The sequence below is a fragment of the Trachemys scripta genome, chromosome 2 (genome assembly GCF_013100865.1).
Source record: "Trachemys scripta elegans isolate TJP31775 chromosome 2, CAS_Tse_1.0, whole genome shotgun sequence".
Lineage (NCBI taxonomy): Eukaryota > Metazoa > Chordata > Testudines > Emydidae > Trachemys > Trachemys scripta.
Window position 1 is genome coordinate 210,144,001 of NC_048299.1, and position 15,606 is coordinate 210,159,606.

Sequence of the window (15,606 nt, forward strand, 5' to 3'; positions counted from 1 at the left end):
GGGGATTTGAACAGTTCATGAATTGCCAACAATAGTCCATAGCTACTTATTATGAAAGAGAATCTCGCTGGCTTTACAGAATTCAAGAGTCAATCAGGATCTTTGCCATAATCCAGCTGTTATGGTTGTTTTTAAAGGTTTTTCTTTAAAAAGAATCAAATTCAGATTATTTCTTGCAGGTAGGCAGAAGGACACAGCATGTAAGACTGTTTTTTGGCTGGCATAGAACTGGGCTCCTAACTATTTGGCAGCTTGCATGGTAAATGAATACATTTCTATCAAAGTGAGTTTATTACAAATAATTTGCCAGCTCCCATCCAATTCATGAAGCACTTTCCAATATCTGAAAAAGCGCAGCATGAATCAAGGAAAAGAACATAAATAATCAAAAAAGCGGTTTAGTCCCAATTCCCTTTGATGAAGCCCAGTTCTTAGCCTGGTTCCCTTTTTATTCATTCTGATAGAAACTCCAATTCAGCAAAGCACTTAGGCACAAGCTTAACTCTAAGCACAAACTTAAGTGTTTGCTGAATTAGGGACGGAGCTTCTAGGAAGGATGGATTAATTCCCTATATGCTTCCCAGTGAGGTCCTTAGTCCTAATGATCCAAAACAATCCTTTATTGCTTCCATTTCCACTCCCACACTGTGTTGCATCTTGGCTACTGACCTTGAGAATTGGATGGCATTCACTTCAGGACCTGATAATAATGTCCCCTCTGAAAGTGGAAGTCACTGCTGAGCACAGGACTAATCCAGGACGGGATATACTGTCTCCAAACCCTTCACAGCCCCCACTGACCCAGTCACATAAAAGGCAATGTCTAACACTTGAACTAATATCTCTTGTACAGCAGCACAGAGTGCTTCTCCAAAAACTCTGGGTCTAAGGAGACCGTCAGTGTCTGGCCCATAATAGCAACTGTAAACCAACTTTGAATATTTGAATTTTTACCTCATCTTGTTGTGAATTTAGTAGCTGCAGTTTCATGTGCTTCATGTAGGCCATAGTAATTGGCATATTGTAATCAATCATACTGGTCACCAAAGTTGGAGGTTTTCCATTATCTGTAACATAAATATGTTTATTATGCATGATATATTGGAGGGCACCTCTGTCTAATCTGCAGTCAAATGTCGGACAGTTTCTGTCATTTGGCTCCAACTTTGGCATTTGAAATTGCTCTTTGGCTGTACAGATAGAAGTTTCCATGGAAAAAAATATGTGAATCAAGCACAACCCCAGGAAAAATTATGAGCTCTTCTATGCTAAATGACTACAGTGCATGCACCCCATCTATCCCCTACTTTTAAATGGATGTATAAACATTTCCAAAGAAAAATAAATGATTTCCTCCAGGTAAAATCATCTTTCTATTGAGGATGAGCATGGCATTACACTCCATCCCTTATGTGAATGCAGAAGATTCACTACTTTATAACTTAACTAAATGAGATGATCTGACTTGTTGAACTGTTCCAGTCTACCAAATTTTTATGAACCTTCACTTAAACTAGAAAAATATAAATGGTTATTAGGAATAAAATTACTTTACATCCCACCATTTGACACTAAAACTACCTTTATGATCCGCTCCATCTGGGTTTAAATGCATTCTTTTCTGGCACTCTGAGCAGCTCATTAGAAATCGTGTCACCGCTTCTCTAGGCAGGAAGGCATAGGTCTCTGAAATCTGAAATGAATAACAAAATATAGGTGTTATTATATAAGCTGACTGAACATGATTTAACAGAACTGATCATTATATTTCGGTATAAGGCATATTATTCCATAATGCCAGGAAGCACAATGGAAGCATGTACTACATACTATGCAGCATTTCCAGAAACATCTACCTAATCTGGCTACTTATTTCATGGCTAATAACAGTCGACTCTGAAAAAATGAACTCATTTTAAAAGGTGCTTTGTTTTCTTATTTATATTTTTTGCAATTTCTTTTCAGCAAAAATATTCATATATAACAGGCACCCAAGTGAGGGGTTTATTTTAAACCCACTGAAAAGCTCCCAGCTATTTTTTTACAGCTTGTACCACAAAAACTTCCTTAGTTTCTAAGTTTTATTTATTTTAATTTTAACAATATGTCAACAAATAGGTACCGGACCCAAGAGATTAGGAATGTTGACAGTCTCCTTCCTCACTGTTCTATTCTTGTCTTCGTTACATCTTTTATTGAAAATCTTCACAGAGTCAATGATTAATACTCTGATTTAAATAAAGCCTTTCTGCTAATCACCCTAGAATTTAGCAGTCAATCAACCTCTATGGTTCCTTTGGCGCACCTTGAAGTAATACATTTTGGCCGTCCAGTCCAAAATGATCAGATTTTCATATTTTATGTTCATACACAACCATAAAGTCTGACATCTGAGGGTATGTGCTTCTGGTCTCCTGAAGATCAGCAAACACAACTAGTGCCACAATGAATTTCTAGGCCTCAATTTGCCAATTGACTGCTTTGCAAAGCAGATTGCTTCTGAAGAGATAGTCAGATTCAGCAGCAGAAATTAAAAGAGGAGTAGATTGACACCCACTTGTACTCTGCTGCTGGGAAGCCTGCAGCAGGATCCCATTTAGCTACTGAAGGGTGGCAATGCTGATGCAAGTCGACATAGGGGACCAAGGTGAAAAGATGGAGGGCTAAATTCAGAGGAGGTATGTGTAAAGTGGTGTAAGTTACATTTCAGTAAATGCGGTAAGTGCAGTTAAATATGTGAAAGTAGGTCTAACTAAGCGCAAGGGAGCAGGAAGAAGGTGAGCTAGCCTATTTTAACCATCTTATCCCCTTCTTTTGGCAATCTGTCTCCTGGCTACTCAGGGTTGTAAATTATACTCCCTTAAACACTTCAGTGGAGCAGATTCAGAAGTGAATATGTCACTAAATTGGTGTGAGTTTAAATTGGTGTAATTTATATGCTGATGGGCCCTTAAACTCACCCATCAATTTGGTTTGAAGGGATGAAATAAGCAGCAAACTATGCATTAAAAATTATTAAGAATGTGAATTATACCATTATGTCTATGCTACTAATGATAAGGCTGTTTGATTGTTTCCATTATAAACCTATGTTTCAGGGGTGTTATAACATGAGAAAATTTCTTTCTGAGCTGAAACTTGGTACATATTGTCTTAGCCCCAAAAAAGGTTGTCTGAAAACATTAAACTAAGGTACTTTTTAAATTACAAATTCTGCAAATAAAAAAAAATTGTATTTCAGATCAATTTTGCCCACTTCTACATAACAAAAACAGATGATTTTTTTTAAAGTGTGAAAATATGAGTTGGATTGAATTTTTACAGCATCTAAAAAAGAATAACTTAAAATCAGCTAGAAATTAACATTTAGAAATTAGTAAGTGCACATATGCAGCCAACGCTCTTTCATAACATTTTAACACATTTGGAGTTTGGTTGTATTGAAATTAATGGACCTTACCCATGGATTCATTAGTAGCCTGGATTTGATAGGAATGTTCCATGCATTCTAATCAAGCATTTCTGTTGAATTCTGATTCCACTTAAATAGGATTGAAATCCTCTGTTGGGAACAACTGAGTTAAGCCCCCGTTTTGATGGGAGTGCTCCCCTGACTACAAGGGAACATCAACTCCCACAACTGAATTTGTTCACATGGCAGATCCTTCTGTCTCCAACCTCTCACTATATGTATTCAGGGATACCCATCCTTATATAATGCTAACCTTGGCCAACTTCCCCATTCTTTTACCTAGTGAATTGGCTCAGGTTACTTAAATTTTATGGGCTAAATATTCAGCTGGTTTAGGTTTAGTTCAATGAGTGTCAAGTCATTGGAGCTATGCCAATTTCCACCAGCTCAGGATCTGGCCCTCGTATTTTTATGCATTTATTTTTAAATGATAAATCGTGCTTCCCAGTAGTTTGCTACAGTACTGCTTGTGTGTGTGCAGCAAATTACTCTCCTAGGGGTAGCAAATGAGAAAGTGATGCATTTTGCTTCCATCACCAGAAAAATAAAAATTGTGGGACCAAATCGTGCTTGCCTTTCTCACAGAAGAAGTCCTATTGAGTTAATTCGTGCTTTTCATGTCAGTGAGGACAGCGAGAGTTAGTCAATGATCTTATTTTATAAGAAAATGTTCTTTGTGTCCTTCCAGTTCTACCAAAAGAAGCCAGTAATGGCTCAGTTCTGCAACCCTTGCTCATGTCGGTATTCCCGTGGGTGTCAGTGGCATTGCTCTTTAGAGTAAAGACTACAGTTAAGGGCTGTAAGAGAGAAGGACTTGTAACTTCCTAGCATGCCCAACATCAGCTTCTCTCACACAAGCATGGACGAGTAGGGGGAGACTTACACAGATCATTAGAAAATTCCATAAGTAGAAGCGTAACTATAGTACTGTGGCAGGTGGGGCTGCCTCACAGCACCCCTCTGCAGGGCCAAGCATGCTGTTGCTGGTGCCCCTTGTTCCAGTCCACCAGTTGTAGCCATAAGCTAAGTATCAGGCTATACCAGGGATGAAAGTGAGCCGGTAGTGGCTGGTACTCCGTACCAGTAAGAACCCGCACCGGCCCATACCCATACCCATACCCACACTTCCGTGGCAGCACTTTAATGACCCTGCCCCTTTTGCCTCCCCTGTTGGGGTCCTGCCGGTAGGGTCGCTGACGGTGGGGGGAAGAGGCAGCAACATTAAAGCGCTGCCGCGCTTTAAGGACGGTCCTTTGCTGTGGCAGCGCTTTAAGGATCCTCAAAGCGCTGCCGCAGCAGCACTTTAACATTGCTGCCCCTTCCCTCCGTCGGCGACCCTGCCAGTACGGACCCGACAGGGGAGGCAAAAGGGGCAGGGACATTAAAGTGCTGCCGTGGCAGCGCTTTAATGTGGGCTGGGTATGGGCCGGTGCGGGTTCTTACCAGTATGGGGGGGCCGCCGACGGGGGGGGGAAGGCGTGGCAAAGTTAAAGCACTGCTGCGGCAAAGGACCCTGCAGCGCTTTAATGTCCCTGCCCTTTTTGCCCCCCAGGCCACTGACGAGCAGGGAGGGGCAAAGGGGGCAGCTGACCTGGGGCCGGCGATTTAAAAGGGCCCGGATCGCCGGACCCCGCTGCCCCTACCACAGCAGCAGCGTCTGGAGCTCCAGGCCCTTTAAATCAACACAGGAGCCCCGGGCGGCGCGGTCCAAGGGCTAGCTGGGGGATGCTGACCCCCAGCCCCGCCCCTTCTGCCCGAGGCCCCGCACCTTCCAGGGTCCAGATCCACTATCCCCCCCACCCCCGTACCGGTAAGTGTCCTCAATTACTTTCACCCCTGGGCTATAAATAGTTCAATAAATATGACAAACTCAGACTTTGGCAATCTGCACCTTTAAACTACCAAACAAAACAAAACTCCAAGGCAAACTCCTATCTGGAGTGCTTGAGGACAAGGCCCTGGCCTGGCTCTGGGATTCTGGGCTATTACAGAGGAATTCCTCCTGCATCCCAATCTCACCTTGCACTGCCCTGAGAAGAAGCAGGCAAACCTTCTTAACAGGCCTGCTGGCTCTTGACTGGTCAGCATTTCCTCCTGGCACTTATTGAGGCCTTTAAGCTAGGGTTACCATACGTCCTCTTTTTCCCGGACATGTCCGGCTTTTCGGCAGTCAAACCCCCGTCCGGGGGGAATTGCCAAAAAGCCGAACATGTCCGGGAAAATGGCGGCTCTGCTCCTCCCCGACTCTTCGGCTCTGTTTAAGAGCCGGGCTGCCCGAGCGCTACCGGCTTCGGGCAGCCCCCGTGCCTCCGGACCCTGCGCCGCCGGAGCCCGGGAGGGGAAGTGCCCGGCTGGGGGTGCAGGGTCTGGAGGCATAGGGGCTGCCCAAAGCCCGAGCGCTACCGGGTTCACGGTTTGCCGGGCAGCCTCCAGACCCTGTGCCCCCGGCTGGGTGCTTCCCCTCCCAGGCTCCAGTTGCGCTGGGGAAGCGCCGGCCGGGGGTGCAGGGTCTGGGGGCTGCCCGGCAAACCGTGAAGCCGGTAGCGCTTGGGCAGCCCTTTCCGCGTGGCTGGGAGTGGGAGGGAGGAGGGGGCGGAGTTAGGGCGGGGAAGGGGCAGAGTTGGGGCGGGGCTAGGGGTGGGGAGTTGGGGCGGGGCCAGGGCCCGTGGAGGGTCCTCTTTTTTTATTTATTAGATATGGTAACCCTACTTTAAGCCTTCTCTGTTCCATTGTAATTTTAATATGTGGAGATAAGTGCCTCTGTGTTTTGCTTTCAATGTTTAGATTATTTTAGTGCATTATGTTATTTATTATGTAGCCTTTTTTAGCTACACAATGATTTGCAAAACTAACAAGCACTAAACTAAGAGGTAGGTCTTAGGGCACATATGGCAAATGTGAGGAACAGAAGTGAGATTTTGCAAGTGAACTTAATAACCCTTAAGGCATTAACAACAGAGTACATGTGTATAGTATGGAAGAGATGGTGTGTCAGAAAAGCATATACAGTCGTTTCATATCTTTTCTTAAAAAAAAAAAAATCAGAAAGGAACCAGAGGGAAAAAATAGAAGGTGGTATATAGCCCCAAGCCCAGGGCCATCAAATCAGGTAGTTGAACCACATTCCTTGATGACAGGAGTCTTCTTCCTCCCTGACATCAGGCTAACAAATGAAGTCAGACTTATTTCATTATTAATTATTATTATTATTATTACATGGTTTTATAGGGAATTGGGGTACATTGTATACAGATTAGATCAAGACCAAACAGCATTGCGTCCAAAGCAGGGATCTGATGCTATGCAATCTCCATTCCCTCCTTCAAGTAATGGAACCAACATCCTGAATGGGCTAGAGATGGGGAATAGCAATTAGTTGACAAAATGCCAGGAGATTCCAAAACTGCAGTATGTAGACAGCCAGAACAAATATGCCAATTAAAAATACATAGGGCTTGATTGTGCTCAGCCTGTGTGTGGTTGTGTGAAGAGATGGAGAGGGCACAAGGAACCCTTCTCACACTTTGAGGCCTTTGCTAGGTCTGGGCACAATTGCAGTCTTTATGGTTCCCTGAGAACAAGGTCTGCTCTACGCAAGTTACGCTGTTGGAGGGAAAGTGCTGGCCCCTGGTCCTGCTCTGTCTCTGTGCTGGCTAGTGAAGCGGGCCTAACAGGTGAGAATATGGGAGCACATACTGCACCCTGTCAAAGAGTTGCACTTCCCCTGGGAGCAATAGTTATAATGTTTAGAGGGCAATGGACAAGGTGTTTGTGTGATCTGATTTTTCAAACTATCAGGTGTCTGTCACTGTTCAAATCTTTTGCTGTAGAGGGTGGGAGAGAAGAGGAAAGAGGTGATAAGCTACATAAACTTTGGCTGCACAAACTCAAACTGGAAAGCCCTGTTGTTGAACCACCTGGGAGAACTGTTAAACCCTGGCTCAGCTGACCGCTCACATTCACCTACATGATCAGAGATTTTCCATCAAATTGCTTTCCCTTGACATGGCAACAACATTAGCAGCTCATATCTTATACTTCATATACACACCACAAACCTATCCCCCTCCCATCTCATCTTCCTGTTACACTTTCCTCACTTCAGGTGCTGCAAAATTATTAACTGTTTTCTATCCACATTGGTCCTGCTGCTTAGACATTGTAAGCCTCATCTCAAACCTGCTATTTAGACATCTAGGCCTATCTTAAACCCTTTTAACATGTCAGTTATCTGAGATACTTGTCAGAGACCCCTACCTTACATGGAGGGGGTACAGGTTAGAAGGGATGTTTTAAGTATAACTTTAACAATTAATTTCCTGGCCTTTTGATTTTTTTTTAATTAATTACATCTTTTTCCTTAAGTGAGCAAAGGCAGAGTGGGGAAGAGGCATTCAAAGGGATGGTGTAGTCATCACAGCTAGTGAAGAGAAAAAACTGAAGTTAGAACGTAATTGTTTTTTTTTTTCTAGAAGGGGATTCAATTGTAGCTTCTATTAAATAAACATTCCTTCTGAGACTTTTAAAAAGTCTACAGAATTCTTTGCTCATAGGGTTTGTTTGTTTTTTCAAAATGAATGAATGGTATATTTATGTGAACACAGAATTCTTCTGTGTTGATGAATACTCTGGCATTTACATAGGAGATAAATTAGTAATCGTGTGCTTAGGACCTGCTTCAAGAAGACTAGTCTAATTTACACACCAAATTCTGCTCTTGTTTACATTGGTGTAAATCCAGAGTAAGCCCACTGACTTCAATATACAGATATTTTGAATTTACAGTGGTGTGAGAGCAGAACTTGAATCCCAGGATGACAAAAAATGGTCCATGGTTTTGTTTCATGGATTGGCATTGTTTCAATTATGCCAGTGCTAAATTGCCTCTGACTTTTTCTTTATCCTCTTTTAGCTTTTGCATGGGTGATCATATACCAAGAAGGTCCCCATTTCATGCTCAGTAACACATTCTGACACGTATCTAGTTAGGGATCTACTCACTGTCCCATGGATGATGTAAGGATTTACACTAACAATTGTAGGGTAAATGAATCATACAGGTAGGGGAACATAACCCAACATATAATTTACCAAAGTGGGGCACTTACTGTATGTGATTATCTGCATAAATTATATGAAAATCAATCATAAACAAAGCTATAGGGCTAAGTTAACGTCTCCTATAGGAAAGCTCAAGGGGAAGAAAGAGTGCTCTAAAATTTAAGGCTTGATCCCTGAGCCTGGCCTAGCTGTGCTCAGAACTGGACCTGAGAGGAGCCAAAGGTGCCCCTGATCTTGAAGCCTACCAGAGGCCATTTTGGTACAACTTAGATCACGCTGAATTATTCCTGTTTGCAATGGCCCACAGAGACCAGTTCCGACAGCTGAGGATTATTGGATTGCTGTCACACTCCTGCCACACCCTTTTGCTCTAGCCACACCTCTGACATGCCCTCCGTGCTTGGGCATCAGTACAGGCCCAGCCAGGGATTCTCTTTCCACTGCTGCAATGGATATGAACTTGAAGAGTTCCCAATACATTCTCTCTTCAGGGGAAAAGGAGATGCCGCCATGCAGAAGATGTAGGAGACCTGGAGATGTAGCTTTGCAACAGTGAGGAGGGTCCTCAAGGATTACAGGACTGGAAATCACACATCCTAAATCCTCCCTGTGGAATCCATGTCTTTCCATGCTGTATTCTGTCCTCTTCTTCCATTGGCAGCATAACTCACTCAGGAGCTGTGCTGACACTGACTCCCCCATTACCACTACACAGTAGCCCCTGCTCTACCGAGATAGATGCCAGTGAGAGGAAAGTTAATGCTGCTAACAACAAAATGAATGTGTGTGCTTTTCTGAGCCCCACAGACCAGTGGGCCTGGGTCCAAGAAGCCTTAATATGCCTATAGTTATAAGTGCTAAACACCGCAAGCATTATTTGTAGAGAAATTACTTTGTGCAAGGAGTTGGCCATTTTCTCCTCTGCTTGTAGTCAATCCATAGCAAAATAAACAAAACCAGAAGAGAAAGAGAAGTGCAATGAATTTAAGGACAGACATATTGGGCCAGATTACCTTTTCTTGCTTCTTCTTATCTCCTTATGAGCATTTTCATAAGGGATCCGAAGGTAATTAGATAATGTAACATGAAACAGAACAATGACCTGGGAGGCTAGAAGAAGCTCCCATACTTAAAGTCATATTCTGGATGCAATTGGACAGTGCAAATCAGCCTCCGTAAAAGCTCATAAAGGTTCATTGTTTATTTTTTGTGTTTTATCCTGAGAGACAATGACTAGGTTCCTGGATAATGGCAAATATATATACAAAAATGTAAAATAAAGATGTTAAAATTTTTGAAAGATGCAAGCTGAGGCCCTGCCTTACTCCAGTTTTATGCTGGTATAATGGAGTGTAAAACTGGAGTAATGTGGTGGTGAATCAGGGCCTGAATATACTCCTGAGCCCTACTCCCCGTGGCGGATTAGCCCATGGGCTCCAGCCAACTGGGAGGCCTCAGAGACTCGTGTGAGCGGGGAAAGGCCCTGTGCCCTAAGCCCGCTCCCAGGCAGCAGTCCCAGGCAGGTGGGGGGGGGCAGCAATGGGGGAAGCACCCTGTGCCCCCGACCCCGCTCCCCACTGGCCAGGCAGGTGAAACCCCTGTGACTCCAGACCCCACTCCCCGGTGGCAGCACTCACTGGGTGGGCAGGGCAGGCATGGCAGTGGGGGAAGCCCCCCCCACAACCTTGACCCTGCTCCTTGGCAGCAGCGCCAGGTGCAGCGGTGGGGAAAGCCCTCAGCACTTCCGGACCCTGGCCCCAGCAGCAGCCAGGCAGTGGGGGGACAGAGCTTCTCTGGTCTTGGGCCACAATGGGGGGGAAGAATGGGGGAGACCCTGGGTGAAACAGGGGTGGGGCCCCAGGGAAAGGGCAGAAAGGGATGGAGCTATGTTCATATGTGGAGGGGGTGGAATGGGGGTGGAACCATAGGTGGAAGGGGTAGGGAGGGCCCCCACACCCACTTGCTCTGGCCCAGGACTCCAGGAAATATTAATCCATCTCTGCCTATTCCAACACTTGTTACTCAATCAGTGAGAGAACTAAGTAGAACTGTTTTATTGTTGCCATTTGTTTGAAAGGCAAGAAGTAACGAAAAGAGAGAAAACAAACTAAGGTAGTCATGAATGTTTATGGACTTGCAATGCTGAAAACTAAAGAGCCTCTTTTAGTCTAACAAGTCAATGTATAATTCAAGCATCTGTAGTGAGATTTCTGCATTGCAGTGATCAGCCATTTCCAGTAATTCTCCCTTTATACGGGTGATTGCAACTCAGGTTCAACAGTTTAAGTCTACCCATGGTTTAAGTCTACTAAGTTCAATGCAGTTATATCAGAGATGAATTTGGGGCCTGTGTCACAGTAAAACAGACAGGAAATGGTTAAGGTCTACCTGCCTGTCATATGACCCACCAGGGGATTTAAAGATGAGTGTGTCCTATTTCTTTGGGGATGGGCCTGTGACAGAGGCAAGGGACAAGCCTTTGGGAACTGCCTGCATTGGTCAGGGGAATTGCTTTGTTTTTGTATTTGAACAATGAATAGTGCCCTGAGTCAAGGGCCTGAAACAGACTTGAGTGTAGTATTGGTTCTTTCCTGGGCTGGTGAGCTAGCTTACCTGCTTACAGGCCCAATAACTAAGCAGTCCAAAGTCTATGCAAACAGCGCCCCATTCCCACCCACAACAAAACATGGAAGTGTTTCCCCACAAGAATTAGGCTGAGAACATCACATGAATTTTGCTTAGATTGATTTCCCAGAAAAAAACAGAATCCTTATGTTCTTCCCACTAAGTCACACAGGCTTCCAGGCAGAGAGATATTAGTGAATTTTAATGCTTCGGAAGAACTGTGTCAGAATACTGGATTAAACAAACCTTAAAAACAAATCCCCCCCACCAAAAAAAAAATATTGCATCTGTTCTCTCAATAGCATTTCCCTCCCATCTCACCCCTCCCCCATTTTGCTACTGCAATATTCCTCCCATGGTTTGAGGTCTATACACAATGTGGCCTCAGTTGTACCTTTAAGCCACAATACTATAGGTGGAGCTCCAGGAGGAATGCTGTCCCAAGGAAAGAAAATTCTTCCTGGAGCTCCCAGCTGCGCATGAGGATTGTGCTGGCTGAGACACCCCTTCAGGGAGCACTGCATACTTTTCCCTGCTTGCTCCACCAGCTGTGCTAGTCAGTGTGTCCCACAGCTGCCCTGCCTCAAAAAGGCATTGTGGAGCCCTGCACCTAACAGGGTGTAGATCCTGTACTCCAAAGAACAGGCTCCTTTCACTCTTCTCCCTTCCCCTAAACACTTGTGTGCCTGTGGAACAGCAAGGCATAAACACCACGAGCATTATTTGTGGAGAAACTACTTTACTGCCCGTGATATTTAACTACACCCTCTATATGCTAATATGATCTCCTCAGGACAAGGACCTTGTTTTATTAATGTCATCACGGGCAGTTCTGGAACTAACTAATTAATAATCACTATATCCATTGTTTCTCTAGTCTGCTACAATACTTGCAAATATCTGTTTTAAAATGTTGTAGCTGTGATTTAAAGCCCCAGAAGCAAGACAATTCTTTTTTCACTGCAATACATATAGGGCCAAATTTTCTGCTTGCGCAACTCCACTGACATTAATAGAGTTATATCAGCAAAGAATATGGCTCATAGACATGTAATAGTGTAATCTAATAGTGTCAGTCTCTAAGTGGTCTTACATACCATATGAACTAGGACACCCACATGTAGCAGGGTGAGTCAGTAAGAAGAATAAAAAAGAATGTACTTGCTTTTGTTAGCTAAATTAGCAACTTACTGTCATTTTTCCATTGTTAAGATTAATATACTGAGCCCTAAGGGAAAAAGTCTTGGTTCTGCATGATACAGTTTGAATGATCCCTGCAGGTTACTTGGAGTCAAGGTAGAAGGAGAGAATGTGAGCTTACTATATAAGTACATACTGTAACACAGATAGTTTCCTAAGCAATTAATGGACTCTGTGTTGAGGAATCCTGCAGTTTGAGTTTGACACACTTTTCAGCTGATGAAAATGTACAGCAGCTCCCTCCAAAATACTATTATCACAGAACCACCGAATAGCATAGTTATCTTCCTGTGCAGCATCATTATGTAAAGTCCCACTGAAGATGTACAAGTGCCATTCACTTCCACAAAGCCTTGCAATTTAAAATTAATACCTGTGGTGAAGACTAAGGATGGTCAGTTCACAAATTGAGCCTAGCTATCCCAGGATGGTATGCTGGACAAGTTTGCAGCATGACACACTGATGTATTCCAGCACTTCAGCACTGGGAACAGGATGGGAGGGGAGTGCTCTTTCAAAACTGAAAAAAAGTCTTAAACTTTGTTCAGAATAGAAACTAGGTACAGATTCAGGCCTTTTCTTAGATTTTCCAAACTTGTTTACCCAGATAAATACAAGCCATAGTTAATTTAAGTTACAATACCCTTGCCAGTTTCCTTGTCTTACTAATCATGCCTGGGCAATATTCAAAGTTTTGATTAGTGCTGACAGAATTATGAAAAAGCAGGTTCACTACTAAGCTATTTGAATTTAATTTGCTGCTGTTTGTGGGATCATAATATTCATTATTCACGAGTATTCAGGAAGCTGATGATATTCATGAAAATATTTATGAATCCCAAGAGTTCCAGAAGAGTGGCTGACATTCAGAATTTTCTCTTCATTGTTCCCCTGTTAAAAAGTTTCAATCGTCCCATCAGGGAGCAGAAGTGATACCATGGGACCAATCACATGCCATGAATTGTGAACATCAAATACCAAATAATTGTAGCAAACAGTTCATGAACCACACATACTCTGAAAATTTGTTCACCCAAAAGATTTGGTGCATATGTATGACGAATACATTCACAGAAATCAAGAATGATTCACTGATGATATGTGAGGCTGAAAATCACCACAGTTTTGGTTCAGCTAATACTTTTGCAGTAGCTGCCATGCTGACTTGGATTTATAAAACTCGAAGGTTTTATAAACGGTTTGGGACATGATTCCTTGAGAGACTCCCTCCCTCTCTGTGAGGCACCACAGCAGAAGTCATCTGGCTTGCTTGAGCTAACAGACCTTAGATTTAATCCTCTAGGGGTTCAAGAGAGTCCATGACACTGGAATTTGGTTTCCCAGATAGTCCATCAGAGTCTCATTAAGGTCTCACTTAAAAGTGGAGTGCAAAAGCTGATGTTAGTTTGTTTTGGAGTTTTTCTTTTTTCAGAGAATTATTGTATTTTTAAAAATTATATAAATGCAGTTTGTCCCTGGGACATGTAATTGGATGCACATTGTAACCCAACAAATAACACTAATACACACACAAACATTGATAATGACACAATAACATGTACTTGGGCTTCTGTATCATCAGCCGATAACTATGTAATAAACTTATGTCACCACTGTAATAAAAATTAACATCAAATGAAATTGCTGTACAAGCTGCTTAACCTATACAAATTACTCCAAAGCAACATTAGCTGCCTTTGCACATTATTCATAATATATAAAGGCCTGATCCAATTGAAATCAATGGGACTACTGACAGTAGTAAGTATTATATTTGTAGTATATATATTTGCAGGGTTGTGCCCTAAAGTATTTTATTTACAGGCAATAAAACATTCAACATACTTACTAAATGAAGACCTTTTGAAATTAAGAGTGCAAGTGATATGGTCATTACAATAGAACACAGTAGCAAAACTAATGCATAGCTAGTGTACAATGAAGATAATACTACTTTTATTAATGCATAGCTAATGACCAATGAAGCTAATACTACTTTTATTAGTGCCCTGAAGACCAAGCTTCAAAACTGGCTCTGGTGACAATTAAAAGTTATTTAGACAGTTATTTTTTGTCCACATTACAAGATCACTGTATAACTTGGCATAATTTGTCATGATGACTGCAAGTGTCATCCTTTACACATATATATCTTGTGGGTCAATAATGCTGAGGGCAAGTTGTGAGAAATCTTACACAGACCTGGCCTACAACATACACTATGGAATAGCCTTAAAGATTGCATCCAGGCTGACGTGCGTAAAGTTTCAACTTACTGCAGCTGGAAACCACTGCAATAATGGTCCCAGAAAAGAAGAAAAGTGTATGGTGACTATGATGGAGACGACACTATTGAATGCTGCTATAATAGTATGTGTGTGTGTGTGTTGTATAGAGTATATATACATAATGTGTGTGTATGTTTGTGCATAAATTTAGTTGCCTTTCTCACGAGTAGTCCCATTAAAACCAATAGGGCTACTCATAAGATTAAGGTCACTAATTTACAAACAATGAAGTACATTTTATTCCCCTCGGGAAGTAACAATAAACATTTTATTAGTTCTCTTTAAGAAGGGAAAATGTCATATTTGCAGAAAGATACTGCTCCGTTAAACATCCGGTTACAAATATTTCAAGACCAAGGTTGAATTGAAGTGACTAGGTCAAATTATAAAATACAGTTCCAGAGTTAGAAAGAATTTTCTCTCTAGTCAAGCAGTTTATACTGGTTTAACATCTGACCAGTCAACAGATATGTCATTAAATCTACCTGCTTTTCAACTTTTTGTTTTCAGGAAAAGTATTACAAATGTGCAGATCATTAAATAAAACGTATTTACTCTATAATAACAAAGTATAATGGAGATTTCAATCATCTGCTGAAGTACAGCAGTTCATTTAACAAACCTTAATGGTTGTATCTTGACAGTCTTCATAAACTGGAAGAACATCTGTATTTCAATCTAATAATAATTTAAAATAATACTATTAACATGGAGCTTCATTTTAAAAAATTATCAATCATATTAGGATGCAGTGTAGTTGTAGCCTTGTTGGTCCAAGGATATTAGAGAGACAAGGTGGGTGAGGTAATATCTTTTATTGGACCAACTTCTGTTGGTGAGAGAGACAAGCTTTTGAGATTAAAAAGACAAGTTCAAAAGCTTGTCTCTCTCACCAACAGAAGGTTGTCCAATAAAAGAGGTTACCTCACAGGCCTTGTCTTTCAAATCATACTAAAACAG

The 15,606-nt window shown here is 42.3% G+C and overlaps 1 protein-coding gene across 3 annotated transcripts in view; it reads right to left on the reverse strand.

The window, feature by feature from the left end:
* Positions 1-15,606, reverse strand: part of NOL4 (nucleolar protein 4) — a 248,946-nt gene that overhangs the window by 188,992 nt on the left and 44,348 nt on the right. For all 3 annotated transcript variants that reach the window (XM_034762851.1, XM_034762850.1, XM_034762852.1), the window contains exons 3-4: positions 1,582-1,693; positions 955-1,067 (exon numbers count right to left, since the gene is read on the reverse strand). In XM_034762851.1, the coding sequence (XP_034618742.1) occupies positions 955-1,067; positions 1,582-1,693 (225 nt within the window). The remainder of the gene's footprint in view (positions 1-954; positions 1,068-1,581; positions 1,694-15,606) is intronic.